The sequence below is a fragment of the Micromys minutus genome (genome assembly GCF_963924665.1).
Source record: "Micromys minutus genome assembly, chromosome: 5".
Classification (NCBI taxonomy): Eukaryota; Metazoa; Chordata; class Mammalia; order Rodentia; family Muridae; genus Micromys; species Micromys minutus.
In genome coordinates, this window is record NC_137974.1 from 3,689,593 (window position 1) to 3,713,080 (window position 23,488).

At 44.8% G+C, this 23,488-nt stretch overlaps 1 protein-coding gene across 1 annotated transcript in view; it reads left to right on the top strand.

Moving 5' to 3' along the window:
* Positions 1-23,488, top strand: part of ENOX1 (ecto-NOX disulfide-thiol exchanger 1) — a gene marked incomplete at its 3' end in the record, with an annotated part of 494,647 nt that overhangs the window by 390,036 nt on the left and 81,123 nt on the right. The window contains 3 exon segments of the mRNA XM_080917124.1: positions 2,993-3,110; positions 19,192-19,208; positions 19,213-19,246. Of these exon segments, the coding sequence (XP_080773250.1) occupies positions 2,993-3,110; positions 19,192-19,208; positions 19,213-19,246 (169 nt within the window).

The following is a 23,488-nucleotide window of genomic DNA, read 5'->3' on the forward strand; positions in this document are numbered from 1 at the left end:
ATCTTAAAGTTCTCTAAAAGACACTCCCCTCTTTCAAAACTCACAAAGTTATAGAAGGTAAGGTTTATTTATGCAATGGTTTTAGCTCACACTCGTAAATTAAGTGCTTTATGAAGAGTCTGAGGAACCACAAAGTTCTATGACATCAATCATCTGGGTAGCATTTTAAGAGCCCATTAACTAATGCTGAGTTGCTATTGAATACCAATGGCTACATGTAATATCCACATGAATACTAAATAGATTCTTAATTGTCACTGTTATTATGGCAAATGCTGAGTGATGCGGTGCTGAAAACTCGAATGCAGTTGTCGGTTAGGGTGTTGTTCAGTTGTGCTCACCAGTGCCTAGGGAGGTGTGTGGTGATGCTCAGAGCTCTCTTCCACTCTCGAGGACTGTACGGAGGAGGCAGGACTTCTCTTTAATTTCTCAAGTGCCCCCAAACAAAGCTGATGTTCCACGTGACCCCGAAATGAGACCCAGGTCAACAATGACTATCAAGATGGGGGAATAAAACAAGGCCTCTGAAAACTCAAATTGAAGTTTGTAAACTATAAGCCAATGATGATTCAGATTTTGGAATGGTGAACCCTTGGACTCTCTTTAAATTCATATAATAAAATAAAATGCAACTAAATGAAATTTTAACAGACACCCAGCAAAGCAACAGGATGCTGAAAACCGTTGAGCACAGAAAGGCCACTGTCCACGCGTGTCCACTGGTGTCAGCAGATATCAGACGTTTGCTTCCCGCCTGGTCCCACTCCATTCCCCAGTTTGCTCTATCCCGAATCTGATGCTAGTTAGAGTAGGGTACCTCAGGCTCCCTGCCTGAGTCTGAGAAATCCTGCTTGCTTTCTTGGTCCTGGAGGATAGGATGGAGACTCAAGAGGGTTGGGGTTTCGTTCACGGAGGTCCCTCCTGCCACTCCACCTTTTTTTTTTTGGAAAACATTAGAAAACAGAATTCTAAATTGCCTTTTAATTTTTTCTCCTACATGTTGCTTAATTGATTAAATACTAGTTGTAATTCAACATTGTGGATGATTTCTCAGTTGCATCTAAGCTTGCTAATTGGCTTGATTTTTCCCCATTCCCATGTACAGCATCTGTTAATTATCTGCAACACCTCCACAGATTTATTAGGGTGTGCTAGTGATTTACTGATGAACCATGGGCACCCTGTGGAAACACCCTAGATTCCCCTCCCTCCCAAACCTTCTCTTCCTGCCACCTTCCCCACAAAACAACTGTCACATGACAGTTCATCGTTAACTGCAGAAGTAAACAACCGCCCCTTCAGCCTTGTTTCCTCTTTCCACCTGGCTTGTTTTTGTTTGGGTGTTTTCCAGCCACTTCTTTGGGAATTGGTCTCTTTATCAATAGAAAACTTAACTGTACAACACCCAGAAAATTCTCCACTAATCATACATGATATGTACCTCCAACACCTGGTAGCCTTATTTAAAACATAATCAACCCCCCTTTCTTCTAGGTGACATGGTCACTAAGGGAGGCATTGTGTATTGTGCCCAGGTTGTCCTATGGCTGTCAGCCCTCTGGTTTCCCTGTACTCCACAAGGGCAGTCTCTCCTGGTGCAGAGATGTGCACATCTGCTGAGTGGGCGGTGGCCGCGCCCCTAATGAACTGCCGGAGTCATTGACTTTTATCATAAGCGTTGGTTTTTAATTAGAGGCCTTTAAAGAAGGAAAAGAGAAGCGCTGAGGCCTTTCTCTGTTCTAGGTCATTTTGAGAAGTCACAGGCTAGAGAACAGAATGTGTAAGGCCTCATAATTCAGTTATACATAGCTGAGCATAAAATAACAATATAGCCAATTGTATTTGTAAACAGTTGCAACGCTCTGCTTCCAGGAGCATAGGTAAGGGTTTTATGTGTGATTTGGTTCCCTTTACAATGGATTTTCTCATATACTATCACAGCCAGATATCACTTCCTGACTTGATTGTAGGCACCGCCCTAATCACTGAACATGGCAGACCCTCAGATCTGTGGTCATAAACATCACTCACACACAACCACAGCCCTGTGAGCGTGCCGTGCTGTACAAGAGAAGGCCTCTCTGTACTTATTGATCCAACGTCTTTTGAAGTTCATGGACATATGGACGGTATGAAGGTTTGGGTGAATCCTATACAGGCACATGCATAACAGCTCAACACAGTATCTCGTGTGAGAGCCAGAGCCTTTTACATGCAGGGCCTGAGAAATGGCTCAGTCTGTAAGCAAACATGAGGACATAAGTTCAGATCCCTTGTATAAATAGTAAATAACAATAAATAAATAAATTGGCGTGCACCTGTGATTCAGATCCAGAGAAGTGAAGACAGGTTCCCAGGACTGTACGGCCATGCAAAATATAACTGTGAACTCCAAGTTCAGCGAGAGACCATGGGTCAAAAATGTAAGGTGGAGAATAGAGGAAGACTCAGCCTCAGTCTCTGGACACACACACACACACACACACACACACACACACACACACACACACACACCACACAATACACATATATACACTCAAGTCTTTTACTCATCTCATCCTCCAAACCATTAGCACCCAATGTTCCAGTAAGCAAGTTTAGAAAATAGGTGTGTAGTGGTGTTCTTAAGTTACAATAGGACCAATGCTAAAAGTCACCTCAGTAAAACGCCACCACTCACCTCCTTACAAGCAGTTGATGTCACTTCCGTGTGCCCACTGTGTAACAGCTATTTCTCCATAACCTCTCCACAGCCCTGCTGGAGGTTCTCATTATTATCCGTCCCCTTTGTATAAATCAGGAAGCAGACTTACCAAAGAGCATTCACCCGTCATTCCCCTTACAGCATCATTCTAGACCTTGGGAGGTGGCCTTGGGTGGAAGCTTTGAACTCTAAATGTTGATGTGTGAGTCACAATGGACCCGAGCCCACGGGGAGACGGCGAATGAGGAGTGCGGGAGTTTCTGACGTTCATCTATCCTGTGCTTTCAGGAGCTCCGGAACGCTCAAAGCGAGCAGCTCATGGGCATCCGCCGTGAGGAGGAAATGGAAATGTCTGATGATGAGAACTGTGACAGCCCAACTAAAAAAATGAGAGTCGATGAATCAGGTAATGCCAGTGACTGCCCGGTCCCCGGGAGGCATCATCGCGATCACCGAATCTTCCATGGGGAATAAGTGCGGGGGGAAATGGCCACATAATTCACTTTTATTTGAGTTACACTAAACTTTCATCTTTTGAGTGACTACGTTTTATTAATAGAACATTAAACTCCTCCTTGGGAACGCAGTGATTTAAATTGCTCCAGTTGTTTCTCCGTATGCAGATCTGAGGCCATTATGCAAGGGTATTCGCCTGTTCTCATAAAACCTCTTTTCCAGAGTGTGGCAGCCACAGCTGATGCTGAATTACAGGGGAAATTTGGTTTCAGTTCATGTACTTCCTCCTTAGGAGTTGTTTAATCCCTAAAGGAGCTTTTGAACCCCCGAGCCAGCATGCTGGAAAATTTTCTCCCAATATAGTCCACCTAACCTCTCATCAAGATGGGGGCCATGCTTGGTACCAACCAAGGGGCTTCTGTCTACTTCTTGAGTTAAGAGCCTGCCTTGTGTGCTTTGTCCCTAGGTTCACACGTGAGTTCTTTCTTAGTGTTTACAGGCTCAGTCAGACTGGCGGTACTAAGGAAAGATAGCTTGTACGAGGGGAGGGATCCTGTCTAATAGACCCAGAAAAACCAACTGTCACCACCACTGCCACAAAAGAAAACTAAAGAGATGTAATTAGTTCCATCTTCTTCTATGTACCAGGGAATGAATGAGGCATACTCTGCCTTCTAAGGGAAGACTGCAGGTGACTGAAGTAGAGAATCTTGGCTAGACTGTTGGTAGAGGTATAGAGGTAAAAGGAAAGACTCCCCCATCTCCCTTGCCTCTGATGTGTCCCTGATATGACAATAGGCAGAGTATATAGAAAATATCATTCCCTTAGGATGTGCACAACTAAACACAAAGGTGACCACTCACCAGCCCAACCTGGTGGAGGGCTTACTTGCTGTTTTCCCTATGGATGGGACAAGGTAAGGAATGCCAGCAATTCTGGGTAGCAGTAAGTGATTTTTAGTCGTACTTCATGAGCCTGGAGCACATGGGACGTGGACCTCAGACGAAATCAGATAGGTGTCAGGACAGAAAATGGACAATAAGTGGTTATCTGTGGAGTGTTAAATGTCCCTCAAAGCAATGGTGACAATGTCGGACCCAGTGACACACACAGAAAACACGTAGGGCGGGTACTGAGACCCAGCATTCTGTCATCAGAGCTCTTTGGGGACCCCACTTGACACTTTCTGACATCAGAGAGCCATTGCCTTAGAAAGCCTGACTTTCCCTGTAAATTGACCCTTGAAGTGGTTTAGAAGCTCAGCATACAAGCAGACACTGTGTGTGTGTGTGGGGGGGGGGTGTTCTTAAAGCTGTACCCGTTGTCTGAACGCCAGCCCAGCATGTGTGTCTCTCCTTAGGTGGGGACTGAGTCTCTCGGGACTGTTCTTTCCACTCTATGGTTTGAATCTGATTATTTGAAAAGACGTCTGTCCTCTTTGGCACTTTCATAAGTCCTCATATACAAAAAGGGGACATTTGTGTGATCTTTCTGAAATTCCATGTGATCTTCATATAAAACATTTATCTTTAAAACACTTTTATCCTTTTTGTAGGTGAAAGTTAGATTCTTAATATCCTTATATTAGGTGTACAAGAACTGAGTCGATTTGAGATATGTATTGAACCTGAGCCTCTTTTTCCTTTTTGTATATGTAAAATTTCTCTTTAAATGACCTGTCGGTTTACCTAGAGAGAAACGCATATAGCATCACATATAACATCACAGTTTGTTTCGGATAAGCTAGCATAAGGATGAATAAACAACAGGCTCACTGAAGAGATCAGGCAAGCCACAGGGCTGGTGGCCAAGCTTAGCTTTAGACAGGGCCATGGAGGTGGCAAGGACCTGTGCCCTCCTAGAGGACCAGCAGTGCTCCCCAGAGGTCTGCAGGAGAGCAGTTCCCCAGACCTCTCCTGGTTCACGCAGCAGGCATCCAGGGAGAGCATGAAGTATAAGCCAACTAAAGACTTTCCCCAGGCATGTTCCTTGGTCAGCAGAATTAATGAGCAAATGCAGCGCATGTTGTCTGCCACGGACCAGGGGATGAAAAGACTGCAGTTCAAATGCCAAGGCCCCAGCAGTTCAAAGTCCTCTTCCTGTTTCTTCAAATGAGCTGGGCCAGAGGATGTGGCGTGTGGTCTCAGCAGAGAGCAAAGGACTGATTAAAGGGAAGAGAAAGCAGCTGACCATTTTTATTCCACTGGGCCCTGGAGATCCTGCCAACAAGCAGGCTGTGTTTGCCTTCCAGCCCTGGGTATTCTGGGGCATTGCCTGAGGGGCAAGAATTCCTGTCTGGTCTTTGGACTCAACCTTGCTAATAATGGCTTGAAGCGAAGGAGGACGGACAGAGACCCCTGTTGCCTAGAGGAAACACCTTTTCCTGCCGCTCATTCTTAGGCACGAAGACGTAGCTGCTTGTCACCCACATGGGAGTTGTTTCCCCATGATGTACTGTGCTGGTGAACGTGATAGGAACCGCCAAACACAGACATGAGATGAGTTTCTCCTCTACCTGGTCCATCGTCTGCCCAGCCTGCCACCCAGAACATGTGAGGCCCTCCTCCTCAGGGGGGTCAGTCTAGGCTCCTGTGCCAGCCAGCTTTGCATGCTGGCATTGTTCAGAGATGTGTCTAGAGTAACAGTTGAACATATGTGTATGTATATATAGATATGTGTGTGTGGTGTGTATAGTGTGTGTGTGGGGGGGTGTAGTGTGTGTGGTGTGTAGTGTGTATGTGTGGTATGTGGTGTATATAGTGTGTGTGTGTGTGTGTGTGTGTGTGGTGTAGTGTGTGTGGTGTATAGTGTGTATGTGGTATGTATGTGTAGTGTGATGTGTGTGTGTAGTATGTGGTGTATAGAGTGTGTGATATGTTTGTGTATATGTGTGTGTGTGTGGTGTGTGTGTGTAGTGTGTGTGGTGTGTGTGTGTGTGTGTATGTTATGTGTGGTGTGTATGTAGTGTGTGGTGTGTGTGTGTAGTGTGTGGTGTGTGTGTGTAGTGTGTATGTGGTACGTATGTGTAGTGTGGTGTGTGTGGTGTGTGTGTAGTATGTGGTGTATATAGTGTGTGGTGTGTTTGTGTATATGTTTGTGTTTGGTGTGTGTGTGTGTGTGTGGTGTGTGTGGTGTGTAGTGTGTGTGTGTGGTATGTGGTATATATAGTGGGTGTTGTGTGTATGTGGTGTGTGTGATGTGTGTGTATGTGGTATGTGTGGTGTGTGTGTAGGGTGTGGTGTGTGTGTGCTTTGTGTGTGGTATGTATGTGTAGTGTGGTGTGTGTGTAGTATGTGGTGTATATAGTATGTGGTGTGTTTGTGTATATGTGTGTTTGGTGTGTATGTGTGTGTGTGGTGTGTGTGGTATGTGTGTATGTGGTATGTGTATATGTGGTGTGTGTGGTGTGTGTGTGTATGTGTGGTGTGTGTGTATGTGGTATGTGTGGTGTGTGTGTATGTGGTATGTGTGGTGTGTGTGTATGTGGTGTGTGTGGTGTGTGTGTACGTGGTGTGTGTGGTGTGTGTGTATGTGGTGTGTGGTGTGTGTGTATGTGGTGTGTGTGGTGTGTGTGTGTGTGTAGTGTGTGGTGTGTGTGTGTGCCCACACACGCCTGTGTCACAGTGTGTTTACATCAGGGGCTGACTTCAGCTCGTTTGTTTCACCATGCTGTATTTCTAGAGTAGCTGTGTCCAGCTTCAGCCCTGGCCTCCCGCCCTGTCTCCCGCCTGGTCTTAGGAGCATCGGTATTACTTATGGAAATGGCCACTTCTAGCTCTTTTCCTTCTAGCCCTTTCTGATCAATACAGGTTTTCAGGACTCAAATTAAAGTTTTTCAGGCTTGTATGGCAAGCATTTTTACCCACTGAGCCTCTCCCTACCCACAAATACTTTTTTGAACAATAAAATTTTCTCTGGTTTGTCAATTTCCCATGGAAATTTACAATACCATTTTGCATTTATTGTTGTTGCATTTAATTTCACTAAGAAGTTGAACAGTGATTTCCATCAGCTAAGTGAAATTAGTGACTCAATTTCTAATTGGAACAGCAGTGTCTGGTCTGAATATTTTTATCCATAGCAAGATACTTCATGTTTTAAAATATAAATATTGAGGTTTTCATTTGTCCCCTTGATTTCTTCAAGCTCCAAGACTGTCTCTGGATTTCTGATACTGAATTTCCCCCATGGTTTCCTTCTGAAAACCTAATGGGATGCCTCATCATGAGAATGCCCTACAGGAAGCCCCTGAAGAAGTCACAAGTCTGGGAGGAGACTCAGCATAGGCCCCACACCAGCCAGGCACAGGGTGGTGGCTAATGCCAAGCTAGAGTCTGGAATCTGACCGAAGATGGTGTTACAGGCAGCTTGCCTGACGCTCCCGTTTGAGAAGAAAGCCTAGGCTGCTCTCCATCCACTGACCACAGAGGTTTATAGCTCAGCAGAAGAACAGGAGCTGTCCACTGTGTGTGTGGGGGGGGGGGCTCAGATGGTGAGGACATGTCAGGGCCCATGCCAAGGCCGGGGCATCATTGAGCAGAGGTCTAGAAGGACAAGGACGACAAACCTGGGACATCTGAAGGAACAGAGCCACCTGCGTAGGAAGGACCCTTGAATCTGAGACAAGCCCTTGCCTCAAGCCTCAGCTTAGTGTCTTCTGTTTGACAAGGGAATAGTTCTGTTTTGTTTCTATAAACTGTGAACATCTTTTAGGTCGGTTTTCAGTTTCTTGATTTTATATATAATTACAATTCCCAGCCATAATGGACATGCGTCTTAAAAAAATGCAAAACCATTTCTCCTTGAAAACTGATTTACCTTTTAAATACTTGGAGACAGATGTTATTAACTGGATCCTGTTGTCTTTTCTAATGGAAGTCTTCCTGCTGGGTAAATGGACTTGTCAAATATGTCAAACTCTGTGAGAATGGAATTTAATATGATAAATTACATGAAAATTATTTTCTTTTTTAAAAAAAATCTATAGATAATTCAAACTTCATGCAGCTGCCCTTTCACAACATAGGATCAGACAGGAAATTTTCAGATTTTTAAAAAAATATTAAATTGCCAGAGTTTATTGTCTAAATAAAATCTTAAAAATAAAAGTCATATTAACAATGGAAATAAACAGATTAATATAAGAAGTTGGATAATGTTAACATAATTCCAATATTCTTTTAAAACTAAAGAAAATAAATAACATGCACATATTTGTCTCTTGGAGGGAGTCCCCAAAAAGCACACACTGTACCTAATGTACCCCCTTCATTAGGGCACACTGTGGTCGTATTCGGGTGTATCTTCATTAGGGTGTATCTGGGTTGTAAATTCTTATTTTGTCTCCCTCCTCTCTCCCTCCCCTCCCCCACCCCTCCCCTCCCCTCCCCCAACCCTTCCCTCCCCCTCCTCTCCCCCTCCCCTCCCCCACCCCTCCTCTCCTTCTCCTCTCCCCCTCCTCTCCCCCTTCCCTCCCCCACCCCTCCCCTCCCCTCCCCCACCCCTCCTCTCCCCCACCCCTCCTCTCCCCCACCCCTCCTCTCTCCTCCCCCTCCCAGTTGAGGACTGAACCCAGGGCCTTATGCTTACTAGGCAAGTGCTCTATTACTGAGCTAAGTCTCCAGCCCCTGGGTTGTAATTTCTTAATCTCACTGTTATCTGGCACCTAGTGATGGCACAGTTGGCTCCTGACTTCTTTCATAGTTAGCAAACTTCCCATAATCAAGTCCTTCCCTGTGAGTGAAATTATCCTGTGTTTTTGGGATTGCCTTGTGTCCAGGAGACCCAAGCACCCCAAGGACTCCCCTGATTTGCTCCCCTCCCTAAAAAGTCAGTGGAGCACTTGTTAGGGTCTAACAACCACACCTGTGCTCTGCCCGGAGAAAGACAGGCTCCCCCAGTGGTTCCCCATGTGTTGGCCTAGTGCTTGCAGAGGTACTTGCAGAGCTCACTGGGGCTCTGTGGGGCTCTGGCGTCCTGCCCAGTGCAGTGAGACCTTTTAAGTCTGGCTTGAGCTACTGGGTGGCTGCCAGGCAAAAGAAAGGACTAGGGAGAGAGAAATCCTTGTCTGAAATAGAAAGCCAAGGATGCTCAGCCGCACAGGATACAGATGATGGGATCTCAGCCTCACCCCGCATACAGCCCGCAGAACCCGATGCTTTTCCTCTTCCCGAAACACCATCATCTTCATTAGGACATAGAGTGGTTTGCCGGACACTTCACTGAGTTAAGCAGGACTCAGAGGAGAACTATCACATGAGAGAGACCTCTTCCTAAGCAGGCTCCGAGGACACTGGGGGAATATTTATGTAATAAGATGCGAAGTTGCTCTGGAAAATACTATAGCAACCTAACACGTCTTGGAGCCAGGCAGGGCTTGTACAGCGGTCTAAATTTACATTCGATGGAGTGTCATTTTATCCACACTCTTAGTGTCTCATTCTGACAGGATGTTAAAATATGTTTTCAGCTCAAGTCTGGGCAAAATTAACACAGCGTTGTTGGAGTTTAAGTGTCGTCTTCACGACTTCTGGGGAAAACTATCAGAATAACTCTGGAAAGGGGTTAGATGGCAGAGCCTGGGTGAGTCAGTAGAGTCGCTCGAATAATCACTGATCTCAGCCTTCGTTCTGTAAGCAGTAAGTAGGGAAGCCTGAAAAAGGGCTGCTCTTAGCTGTGCCATCAAGGGCTCACTGACCCAGGAGTTTAGTAGATGCTTAAAGAAGATGCCGTCAGCAGGTTAGCTCATCACCCTCACTTTGAGAAGTGTCTACAAAATTACTTTATACATACATATATATATATATATATATATATATATATATATATATATATAATGTAGTCTCTTAAGGAAGACGTGGCTAAGGAGAAAAGAGAAAATACAGCTGTTACAGTGCTGTGGAAAAAAATTCCAATTTTTTTGCCCTTCTATATTTCATAAATGTTTATATTAATATATGTTGTAAAGTCCAATAGATTTAATCTTACATTATGTGGGTATTAGACAGGCCTACTTATGTAACAGACCTATTTGTTAATGACACGAATACAGAGCAAGTATGCGTTCGCCATTGGCTCATGTGCTTCTTCCCATAAATCACTGGGAGGCGAGGCTACCATGAGTCTTTGGTCACGGTAGACACCTGGAGGTTCTGGAGGCCTGATTATTAGAACCCGCCCATGACCATTAAATGTGCGTGTGGCTGAGAAGCCGTAAATGTATCGGCCAGTTACTCATGAAAAGTTCATACCCATTGACTCTGATTCTGTATCTCTCCATCTGAAATCTTAGGAGTGTGGCCTCAAGGCTGTCAAAGTGGGACATTGGCCAAAGGAATCACTATCAGACAGGGTAAAACACACAGTTACTATGCTTAGCACGCTGCTGTGCTGACAGGCGCTGGTGTCCTCATTCCCTCTGCTTTTAGATACCATTGTCCATCTAAGCACAGTTGGTGGCATCGAGTTATTAGACCCTGGACCAGAGATCATCTTGACCTGATAGCCACAAAGTAATGAGAAAGGAACTTGAAAGAAGTAACTATTCTCTTCCTCCTTTTCAGAAATCCCCCCTTGCCACTGCATGTCTATCTCGCACTTAGAAGCCCCGCGAACTGACGTTTAAAGCAACCTACAAACTGTTTCCACGTGGAGCTTTTCCGAGGCTTTGAGATGTTTCTGTCGCACCCCACTGCACACTACCGAGCAGTTTTGATAGTTGGAACAGACACCTGTTCTGCAGCTGTGCTTCCTGGTTTTAGGGTACATGTGTTAATCCTCCTAAGAAGTGTTTGAGGGTGAAGAACTTTTATTTGGAGTATTGTCACTAGCAGAGAAGTAGAAAGAAACATATCTCGGGCAGCAGTTGCAAGGCAGAGTGTTAGCCACAGTGCTTCTGGCATTGTAAGTCCCACAGCGAGTCTTTCCTGGCTCTACAGCTTCTGTGTCCAGAAACCCATGGTCTCTACCTGGGGTGTCTTGAGTCATCACAGTTTAAGACAGCTGCATACATCTTCATTTCCCAGAGTTACTTTAAAAAATTTAAATATCTCACTCTACTATTAAATACACTATACCAGACTATTGTTTAATGATAGATATGTAAGATCAGACTTGGAAAAAGAATCATGATTGAGAGATGTTAAATGGCACCATAGTAAGTTGCTAAGCAACAAAAACACTTACACAATGGTGTATGTGAACAAGTCCAAATATGTGCTTACATATGCACTTATTCACTATTTATATGCTGTGAGACCTATAAGGAGAGGGGTGAAAATATTTAGTATCTGTAAAAGATTATAATTTGTTTCTTTTAATGATTTTTGGTTTTCCTTCTTTGTGTACTTCCAAAATGTCTATGAGAGGTAAATGCATTACTTAATAATGCTACTATGAACTTAAAAATTAACTTTAACATTATGAATTAAGGAAAGTTAGTCAGCTATCAGGGTCAGCTCTGGATGGCAGGGGTGGCTTATGACAAAAAGATGGCTGGTTTAAAAAAAACAAAAACAAACAAACAAAGACCCAACCATCCTGGTGTAAATAATGTATTGAAGAGCTCAACTCCATTAAAGATGACGGAGCACATACTCATTTCAACAATCCCAAAGCCTCAGCTTCCCTCTCTGCGAATGCCTTTGTGTTACTGGGCACACAGACACTAAAGCAGTCGTGGAAATGTGTCCTGGGATATTAAGTCGGCTTAGGCTGAGAGCTTAAGGAGCCCCACAGCACTGCACTGTAAAGCGCCTAGTCCAGAAGACAGCAGTGAAGAGGGTGAGGGTATCCCAGCTCTCTAGGACATTTTGGGGAAGCGTGGAAAAACTGAAGCTACTAAAATTCTCTGGGTTTTGGAAGCTGGCATGAAGTAGATTCCACAGTTAACAGAGGTGTCCCAAAGTTTTATAGACATGCAGAACATCACTTGTTACTGGTTCAGTAATATAAATATTTTTGTATGTTAATGATAGTTTTAAAATTCCAGAGAGAATCTATGGTAAGATTAATGCTGTTGAGATGTGTGTTACCACTTGGCCATTTCCAATCAGTTTGTTGGATGAAAAAAGTAGCAACCACAGTATCAGATGGTAGAAGTTTAATGAATTGCCTTCCCTTCTTTCAATATGGAGAATCTCCACATTTAACTTCCCACAGTAAGCCAACCTTTTCAAGCCTCACTGTCTCAGAAAACAGACTCCAGGTTCATTTCCCTGGACCTTTAATCATAGAAGGATCCCGAGGGACGGGCTAGAGAGATGGCTCAGTGGTTAAGAGCACTGACTGTTCTTAGCACCCACATAGCATCCCAGAAATGTCTGAAACTCCAGATGCAGGGGCTCTGACACCCTTACACAGACATATGCAGTAGAATTAAACAAGGATTTGCTTCTTGTGGACATAAAACCCCATGCCACTGGAAGACAAAGAGGACTAGAGATGTTGATCACCTTCAGATCCAAAGCCGGGCAGAACCAAATGGAGCTGCTGTGTAACATTCTGGTAACATTATCTCTATTTTCAACTGCCTAGAGACCAGCTTCAATATAGGCAGTGCACCCAACAAACTGTTTTTAAGTCCTTTCTAACAACAACTACAATCCAGGAAGTTGGCACAATCTCTCTTCTGCTTGAGCGGTATTTCCTTAGAGAGTCTGCTATCTAGGTAGAGAAAGAAGGAAGAAATGATTTGAAGAAATGATTTGAAGAAATGCTGGGGGTGAATGAACCACACACACAGTCACAGCCAGTGTTCTCTGTCCCCTAAGTCTCCAGAGCCATAATGGGAGAAAGAAGGCTACTCCGATGCCCTGAGCATGAACGAGCACTGAATGGTAGATCTAAGCTGCCATCCTCATCCTCCTCTGAGGACCTTTGACTTCCCATCATGCCCCTGTTTTCTCCTCACCCCCAGGGCCCGGGAGAGCGCACAAGGCCATTGGTGTATTGATTCGACATCTAATTTCAGGGCTTATTGAAGTGCCTCTCTCTGTCTCCCTGCTCCCAGGGCTTTTCTTTATGAGATATGCCTCTAAATATATCTTAAAAATAAAAGTCTGAGGGAAAACACACGTGGCAATATCAATCTTCCTGCGGTTCCCACTCAGGGAAGGCTGGCTCTGGAGGAGGTTTTGAAAGCAATATGTTTCCCCTTCCCCCAATATTCTGAATCTAATAAGGACCAAAAATTGAGTTTTTTGTGCCCAATCATAAGTTGAATTGTTTTATAAATATAAAAAGTCAATAGTGGATCTTGTTGAGTAACTGTAATTATGAGTTTTGAGGTGAAATCTGAGATCTATTTGGCCTAGTCTTTCTGGGGGCAGGATGAGAGCTTTCTTTCTTGTCTTAGTTACCTACTGATCAGTTTCTATCATTATCGACATACTGGATTCTTCTAGCATAGTTTGTGTGACTCCTGAAACCATGCCTCTCCCGGCCTTAGCTCCTGGCCTCTGTGAATTGCCTTACACACTGTCACAAAACAAAGCAGTGATAGGTTTAACAACATTCACTGGATCCTTACAGTGTGTCTGGGATCAGGGCTTTTGTCTGCAAGTACCAGATTAAAGGGGAAATTGCTAACATCTTATAAGACTAATTAAGACTCAGTCCCTGAAGTGTAAGTATTGCTCGTAAATTGTGGAGAAGCCTCACAGCCTGCTGCCGGTGCTCCTTTTCCTAGAAGGGCATCAGGTCCACACAGCCATGCCTGTGTGCCCTCACAGTTACTGCCAAAAGCCATCAGAGAACCCTTGGTGTACCGAACGGAACGGGGAGAAAATGAAAAAAATGTCTGCTCAGCTCAACTCCGAGCCCCAGAGAAACCTTTGTGTGTTTAGCTGATACAGGGTGAGCACTTCTGAGATAGGAGGGCCTCTCAGTGCCCCCTACAGGGCCCTTTTCTCTCCAGAGGCCCCAGCATTACTCAAAGTAGGGAGCATTGTAGATAGGTGGCTTATTGGATAGATAAGAAACTACAGCTAAGAACTACTTTCTCACCTTGGGGCATTTTTAATCTTCATCTTGAGCCAAAGACAGTAAAAGGAAAGACTATGATTTTCATATACTTCACAAAATTTTTGTATTTTTCAGATGAGGACCCTGGGATCTCAGGGGCATCTCATGATTTGTCCCAATCTGATGAATTGGTATCAAAGCCCCCTCCAACTTTCTGCTTAAGTGTACACACAGGGCAGAGGAAGCCTGGACTGTCGGTCCTTCAGTATCATCCATTTTGGTTTGTTTGACCCCCACCACCACTCTCTGCTGGCATAAAACTCACCCAGTAGGCTGGGCTGGTTGGCCAGCCAGAGAGATCCAAGGATCCAAATGTCTCTGTCTCCCCCAGGGTAGGGCGTCACAGGCATGCAGTGAAATTCCAAGTTTAGCATAGATTCTCAGAGATCAAATTCAGGGCCTCATGTTCACAAGGCAAGCTTTCCTCCTGGCCCTCCTCCCTCCCTCTCTCCTTGCCTCTCTCCCTCCCTCTCTCCCTCCCTCCCCCTCCCCCTCCCTCTCTCTGACTCACCAGTGCCCCTCTCCCATAGATTCCCCATCAGCTGGGCCCCAGCACTGTCAGCGACAGCAGTATCAGGTGTCGGACAGAATTTTGTCATTCTCACATCTCCACCGCTCCTCAGACGTTCTAGGTGTCCCTCAGCCTACATTGCCTCTTCTCTGTGGAATTCTGCTTTCCGGATTGTGTGTCAGAGACTCCATGTACAACTGTGGGGCCGAATGAATGAGCTGTCCTTTCAGGCCATTAAATCCTGAAGCAGGAAGGTAAAGGACATAGCTGACAAAGAACAGCGATGTTTGAAATGGAAGCTAGGGTAAAATTACTGCAGATGAAAAATACATCTCCAGTTGATTTTTTTTTTATGTGAAAGTTGCTAGGTCCTTGGGCTTTTCAAATAGAAATTAACATTTAAATTAGACTCTTTCTTCCCCTGCTATGTAACATTTAGGTTCCTAAGGAATATTATAATTGACGCCAGATCATCAGCACCGTGTTAACCAAGTACTTTATAGAAGCTCTCCACTGCACTTTCTCTCTGTTCAGTAAGTAGTACTAAGAGAGTGCCTCCTCCAAGGAATTCTTTTAACCACTCAGAAACAAAAATATTTCATGCTAATTCCTGCTTAATTGGAAGGAAGTCATTTTTAAGAAAAATACCATTGACTATGAGTTTGAAGCCTGTTCCATTTTTGACCTCTTTAATTTAATCAAGGTCACCTAATAAACTTGCCCAAACAGCTCTATTTCTCAATTTAAAGACAGTTGCACAGTTTAAAACCATTTAGTGTGTGATAAATAGTACTGAACTGAGAATTCAGCACTTGCAAGGCCTTTGTGGAGAGAATAGAACATTAGTACCTGAAAAATTATATACATCAGAAACTCAAAATAATTCACTTCAATGAGCAAAAGACAAAAAAAAAAAAAAAAAAAACCAAAAAACAAAAAACCCAAAGACCAGCTGAGTGAGGATGCAGGGAGGTGAGCACGCTCCGTGTGCAAAGGGTTTTAACGCCTTAACTGCTTTCTTACATGGACTGTGCAGACAGTTTATAAAATGTGTGCTGCTCTTCCTGCCCAAGGTCTTGGAGAAGACAGATTTGCCCAAGTCAGGAGCAAGATTGAACTAGAGCCATGTGTGAGAGAAACACCCAGCCTTCTAATTATCAGCCCCTGACCTGCACAGACTTTACACTCCATAGAACGGCCAGACTCACCTGGAGGCTGTTTTGAAGAGAATGTCGTTCAGGTGACAAACTCATGTGAGGAGTTGCGAGACCGAGAACTGGTGCCCCCAGAAAGCCGACCAGCATGGAGAAATAACGGAGCCAGAGCAAGTCAGACTCCTTGGTACAGCTTAGTGTTGTCTTTGGGATAGTCTGTCCCTTCTCAGCTTTCTTGAAGGCAGCATGAGCTTATGGTTAGTAGTTTCCTCCTCCTCCTCTTCTTCTTCTTCTTCTTCTTCTTCTTCTTCTTCTTCTTCTTCTTCTTCTTCTTCTTCTTCTTCTTCTTCTTCTTCTTCTTCCTCCTCCTCCTCCTCCTCCTCCTCCTCCTCCTCCTCCTCCTCCTCCTCCTCCTCCTCCTCCTCCTCTTCTTCTTCTTCTTCCTCTTACTCCTGCTCCTCCTCCTTCTCCTCGTATTCTTCTAAATAAGATTATGGGGAAAGATTGAATAAAAGGATTTGCAGCAAGTTGAAAACACCCTCTGCTGTAATAGCAAAACCTAGTAGGAGGAAGTATTTGTGAACAACCTAGACTGGGCCACACACAGGATCACCTGGGAAACCTGGTACACATGCCCATGCTCTGGGTTAACGCCCAGTCTTCTGTTAGTAAACCACTCCCCAGGGGATTCTGAGCTACAGAGGAGGGAGAGGGACTTTAACATGAGGACTGATGGCTCTTTGTGGTAGGTGGGAAAGGAAAGAATAAGACAAGATAAGCTAACAGACTATGAGAGAGAAAAAAGCCATAATCAGAGATCACAGTATGTGATGGCAGGAAGTGGCTGGGCCAAAGGCAAAGGAAGAGAGTGGAGGTGGTATTGGTCTAGTCTGTACAGCCCAAGTGAAGAAATGGCTGCACCAGGGCCATTTGGAGTCTGCAGGAAGGGCACTTGGATTACGGAGCAGGATGGCCTGGCACAGAAAGGTTTGGTACAGGCCAGGGTCACAGTTCTCACCTCTCCTCTGTTCTAGGAGCCATTGTTCCCCCGTGTTGGTAGTCAGAGAGAAAAGCAGGCATGGCACGTGTTTATGGGGAGGCTCTTGCTGTCCCTTCCTCCTCTGTCATACCCATTCCCCTAGGCACCTACTCCCAGAGTCCACTGAATCCTCACAAAACCCGTCCCTAGGATACACTGTCTGCTCCTGTGTCACCTCCCCTGGCTCTCCAGCTTCCCCTCCACCAGCCACTAACCCCCACCCTCCCTGTTGTGGAGAGAACCAAACTCACTAATTTCTCAGGACGTCCTCCCTGGGAGCCTTGGAGGTCAGGACAACTGTGGTATGAGCCTGCTCCCTTGGCCGGCCCTGCCATAGCTTAAACCTAGGGTGGGACTTGGCCAGGCTTCTCGTGCCCTGAGGACGCCAAAGTTTGTTTAGGCCAGTTAGCATTGTTGACAACAGACTTTGCAGGCTCTGGGAAGTCAGCATATGGCATGCCTCTTTTGCTTATGTTCAAGAAAAAACCTGACCTGATGTGAGTCTCAACAGTGTCAGGAGCCCAGCCACACCCCGAAGGCATGCCCCAGAGGCCGATATCTCCATTAGGAAGAGCAAAGATGGGAGGGACAGAGGAGGGTTTGGTTTTCTTTTTTTCTGAGCCGCCTGCTGCTGCCTGCACCTCAAGGCTCACATTTAAGCCCTCATAATATCAGGCTCTAGTTTACCTGCACTCCTCAAATTACCCTGATTCCACCGGCCTCTCACAAAGACAGAAATAGACACTGCCTTGTGTTTAGCTCTCCCTAATAACAGCTAATGTGCAAACGATAATGCTCACTGCAAACATAAAATGTTATGTCAATGCTAAGTCGTAATAATAATAATCCTGTAAAAATGTAGCATAAGGAATTTCCATGAGCAATTTGAGGAAGATCGGTGCTTCGGTGGGGATACAAATGTTACCGAGAAACAGACCCGTTGTACTTTGCAGCCTCCATACGAGGCTCAGTAGGAAAGGATTGGTTTCACTGGCAGATGTCCCACCATGCCCCATCCAGGTCTGTGGGGGAGGCATGGCCACCAGGAGGCATGGGCAGTACAGCCCCCGGGCCGAGGCCTTCATTGAAGGGCTTATCTCTGGTCCTCATTGGTCACTAACGGTAGACCAGGGGACAGATCTTTGGGAGGCCAGAGCCTCGGGAAGAGGCCCCTTTTCTGACGGGAGAGGCACAGACACAAAGGCAGAAGATGGCTGAGTTCCTATGGATACCCAAGGTTTATCACCTTCCGGTTCTGTAAGGAGCCAGGATTTAGAATTAATCTCTGGAGATGTTGCAATTATGGGAGCCACCTTAACAATAAGGCTCCATGATCTCCGAGACCAGTGAACATCCGTGTACCTTCCAGAGGACAAAGGACATAAAGCAAGCCCCACGTGCAGGTCATGTGGGATTAATTTCTGCACGAATCACCTCCAGATTTTTCCTCTGGGAAAAGCTACGTTAATTTTTACTAGGCCTACCTGTCTGCTCTCATAGCACAAACAAGCTCCTCCTTTCGAGCACTCCCACCTTCCTCAGACTGCAGCACATAGTTGGGTCTCTGCCACCTGAAGGGCCACCTCAGGGTCACTGCAACCTATAAATGGAGTTGCTGGTCATCCGCACTGTACCACAGTCTTGTGAAGGTGAGAGGAGGTGAAGACGGCATGGAGGACGGGTTTGGTTTTAGGGTGTTTGTTTTCTTCCGATGTCATGGTGAGGGCATTGGCAGTCCAGAGCACAGGGCCTCATGGCTAGAGAGCAAGTGCTCTACCACTGAGCTCCCGCCCAGTCCTGAAAACTGCATTTACCACTCTTCTGCTGTCCTTTGGGGAAGTGTGGGCAGACAAACAAAATGATGACTGTAGCTTTTGCAGGTTCCCCCTATGTCCTAGAGGCGCTGAGGGCATTGGGTAGATCTGAGAGGTTTCACAGATGTGAGACAAGAGGCTGGAGACATATCGAATAGACCAAGGAACCAAACCAGAAAGGAAAGCCAGGCAGGAAAGCCAGGCATGTGAGTCTTTAAAAAGAAGCTGCCCAAACAGTAACCCAGGATAGCTCAGGAAATGGGGGATGGGATGAGCAGGCACCTCCAGATGTGGCGTTGCACCACCTGGTGCCCTGGAGTGCCCCCACCTTCAGCCCAGAAACAGTCTACAGAGAGATTCTAATAGGAACTAGTATTTGAAGAACACCAGGTTAAGGTAACGCTGGAGGCCATAGAAGTTTCCAATTTCCCTGATTTAACAGAAAATAGAAAGTTGATTTATGGTCACAGAATAGCCCATTCAGTTTCAGAGGCAGCCATTGAAGACTGCAGGAGACATGGCAGATCCTGGCTTGCATTCTGCTGGTAAGAAGCAGTCTAACGCACCTCCGTGTGTGGTCACCGTGGGAGTAACACTACATTCTGCAAAGAGAAGCCAGGGTTCAAGTTCACTACACAGCATGGTGGTCTCTACCACAGACCAATCAGTGGGCACTTTAGCCAGCCCACAAGGAGATTTACGCAGAGAAGCAGACAGACCTATGAAAGAGCCCCAGGTCACTGGATCATAGCTTCAGCCCTTTCTTAAGACATCAGGAGGCGAAGTTGTGACAGAAAGAGGAGGCCCTGAAGGCTCTGGGATATTGTAGGATCATCGTCCGGGCTTTCTGCCTACCCCTGCCTCCTTGTGTATAAGGACAGTTGCCTAACTGGACAGCAGCCAGTGAAATCCTTAGGAAAGGACTTCCTTTGTTCAGGGGATGTAGTTTAGCAGCATCCTCCTGGCATTCCCAGAACACAATTGGCAATGCAGAGAGAGAATGTTAAACACAGCATTCCCCAAAGACACCAAGATGAACAGTCCCTGAGAAGTGCAGATATTGCGAGGAACAATATGTTAAAGCATTTTATTATTTAGTTACATCTTGCCTGAGCATGAAAAAGATATTAACACACTGTCAGCTTACTGGGACATAACCCAAAATAACTCACATTTTTCATATATTGCTAATTATTTTTCTGAGGCTGGCTCAGACTGGTAAGAGAGAGATTTCAAGGCTTTCACCAGATTATTTACTTAAAGAAGTTAAGCATGCCATTATCTGTTCCCATGGAAACCCAGTAAGTAGTACAGGCAATGGGGGAGGAGGTCACTTTGACCATAATTAATATAGAAGATAATGGCTTATAGAGGATCCAGTAAAGGATACAATAGGGTGCCATGTAATGCCTTTAGCCCCCTTTTTTTCTCTCAGCAATACAACTGAATCTCTGGATCAATCTGCACATAACACTGTCACTTCAGACATTTGGAAAGCTCAATGCTAATTTCCCAAATGCAACAGAAGTTTGCTTAGCAGGAACTTGCCAGAGTTTGTAACTGCTCTTTAGCTTCAGACAATTCCCGTATCCAGAATTCTCTAAAGTGTGCAGCAAGTGTGGGTGTGTAAGTGTATCAGCCTTACCCTTCTTGTATTGTATATGGTATGGCTCCTCACCTGGATGTTTCAATCAATAGTAGGTTGGAGAACTAACCAATGATAACACAGGCATCACTAAAAAAAAATGGTTGTTTTAAAATTGCCAACAGTAGGTTCATTACTGTTTACAAACAGGGTATTATGTTGAATTCCTTTCATAACTGAAGTGTGATAGTCCACATGGCTCTCCCTAAATATTTCAAGTTTATTGGAATACAGCAGTTTCAATATGGATATTCTTATCCAGAGGCAGACAGTCATTCATTTTAATCCTTATATTTACTTGAATGGTGGCTTTCTTACACAGTCTCTTGAGGGTAAAATTTACTGTAAAAGCTGGGTGACACATTTATCAAGACTGCTTAATTTGCTACAGTGACCCAGAAAAAAAATTAAAGCAAAAAAAAAAAAAAAAAAAAAAAAAAAAAGAAGAGAAATGAATTGACCTTTCAAGTTTCTGGGTTTCTAACACACTAAAACCTGACAGGCATTATTAGGATTTGGGTTTGGCTGGGTTTTGTTTTTTGTTTTCCCCTCAGAGTTCTAGTCTAAGAAATAGAACACAACATCTTCCAGGCAACCTTCCCTGAGGGGTGCATTTGGGGAGACTATACGACTGCACGTAACATTTTAAACAGGAAACGGGTGGCCTAAAGTTAAGTTCAGGCACAATTTCTCACCCTTTAGAAAACAACTATCTTGCCACCACAAGAATGACCAAGTTTGGATGTGTGTGTGTGTGTGTGTGTGTGTGTGTGTGTGTGTGTGTGTGTGTGTGTGTGAATGTTAATCAAGAGCAAAAATCAATTATGAGCTCTAAATACTAAGACAATAATGGGATTGGTTACTGTATGGATTTTTGAAGGGTGGGAAAAATCACAGCTGTTTCCTTTCCTTTTCCTTTTTTAAAAGGGCAAAATAATAGCACTGTACTCTGCCTGTCAGCCATAGTAGGCGTGGCTCAGCCAAGCCCCTCACCCAGACCGTTCCATAGGCTTATAAGACAATCTCTAAAATAATGATGGCACCTTCCCTGTATGTATTTATGTTCAGATGATTTATTTAAGTAATGCTGCTGCCGCGCACTTCATAGCTACTTGCATTTCACTAGGCAGATTTCAACATATCTTGCAGACTATGCAATTCATTTGGAAAATGTAATTTTCATCCCTGCATACTAATCGATTTCTTCACAAACACCTGCTATCAGTTATGATAATAAAAATGCCACGCTGAATTGAAAAGGGACCAATTGGATCTTCCTAAGGAAATGACTTAAGTGTCTTTGAATGTCACTAAATGTAGTTACGTACTTGTGTGGTGCCAACACTTTTCCGTCACTTGCATTTTGGGTGATTCTGCCCTGTTAGATCCCCTCTCTTGCCTTCTCAGGAGCTGGTGTCTCAGTGTATGGGCAAGATGTGAGGTTGGGCTGCATAATGTTAGAAAGCACCAACCCATACTCCTGGTCCAGGTGAGCCCTGGGTCCTGTCTGATTTTATGAGTTCATGGAAAGCATCTAAACATCTGCTCTGTGGCTCTGCACGCCCATACACACCAAGCACACTTCCCTTGTTCATTCTCTTCCACCTCCAGTTCATTCCTCCAACCATTGCCAAACCAATCTTCCAAAATCACCAATCCCACCACACCCCTCTGGCACACCAAATACCATCTTAGTTGGGTCTTAACTCTGCCAAGTTCCACCTTGTGCTCACTGCTTCCAGGCAGATAGTTGCCTTGAGCAGGGGGTGGAAGGGACCAAGTGTCTCTGTTATTATCTTCCTCTAGCTGTGACTTCTGGGTCTTTGCTTACAGTCTTGCTCCTGACTTCGAGACACCTCGCACATGTAAGGTTTTCATCTTCCAAAGTGCAGACTTAGTCTCTCAGTCTGTGTTCTCCTTTCATACTTCAAAACCCTTCCAGCGTGTAGCCCCCTTGTCAGAACCTTAATACTAAGTGGCTTATTCTTTATCCAGCCAACATTTGTTGAGTACCCACTTTATCCAAAGCAGCCTTCCACCCTTTCTCCCTTTGGATGCACTCGTTTCCTTTTAGGTATTTCAGTCTTTATTATATTTCAATAGAACTTGCAAAAAGTGACATATTCTGTGTTTTCTTTTGTGATCTAAGATCCCCAGACAGACTTGGGTATAAGGAAGTGTGTAGTAAATGCTTGTTGACTAATTGATCCCTAATGGCTTGATGCTGGGAGTTTGCTAGTTAATTGCATGTTCTGTTTGATTAGTATTTCAATGTGTACTATGCATAGATAATCATTTTTTTTTTTTGCAAAGTGGAATACTGTAAAACACTTCACTGTGAAACTATTATTAACATAGTTTGATGTCTGCTGTTGGCGAGAGAATTCGCTGGGGTCCCAAAACATCTCGGTAAAGCTGTGTGATCATCAGACGTGCAGTGGCACCTACAGGTAGCCAGCTGTCCTCAGTCTGGCCCTGGGTCTGGTAAAAAGCAGGCAGAACATGGGTACTACCCAGCTCTGCCTTGGCATCACCTCAGTCAAGTCCATGAAGGCATTTCTAGCAATGGCCTTGCAAGTGTTACTTGACTTTCCTCTTCCTCCCAAGAGTGAAGAATGGCCTTTCTCTGTAAGGGCAGAGATACACTGGTCCGGTACTTGCAGAGTATGGGGAGACACTGTTTTTGAGCAGTTGTTAAAAACTGACCTCACCTGAACTGACATGTAGTTTCCGTTAGAACAAGACGAACAGACTAGAGGCTGGGTTTGCAGTCCACCTCACGATCTGCTTCTCTGTGTCCCACGGCTTTCGTCTCTTGAAATGGGCATCAGTAGACTGTCATCTAGGCTTGCTGGAGTGACTCAGTGGACTATTTATATGAAGAAGTCCCTGATCCAGGGATTTTTCCTGTGGAAGCGCCCAGCAAGACCTGTTCTATTGCAGAGGCCAGAAATTGTAAAGATGGAAATAGGGCGAGAAATCTCCTCTCCTCCATCTTTATCTCAGGCCACCCTACCACTCGGTTTTAGATGTTCCTGGAACTTTAAGGCATGTAAGACCCTGAATGAACTGCCTGATTTCTCAGTGAGGAGATGGGAAATTATACAACACACTGAGACCCTTGGGTCTCAGGGAGCATCAG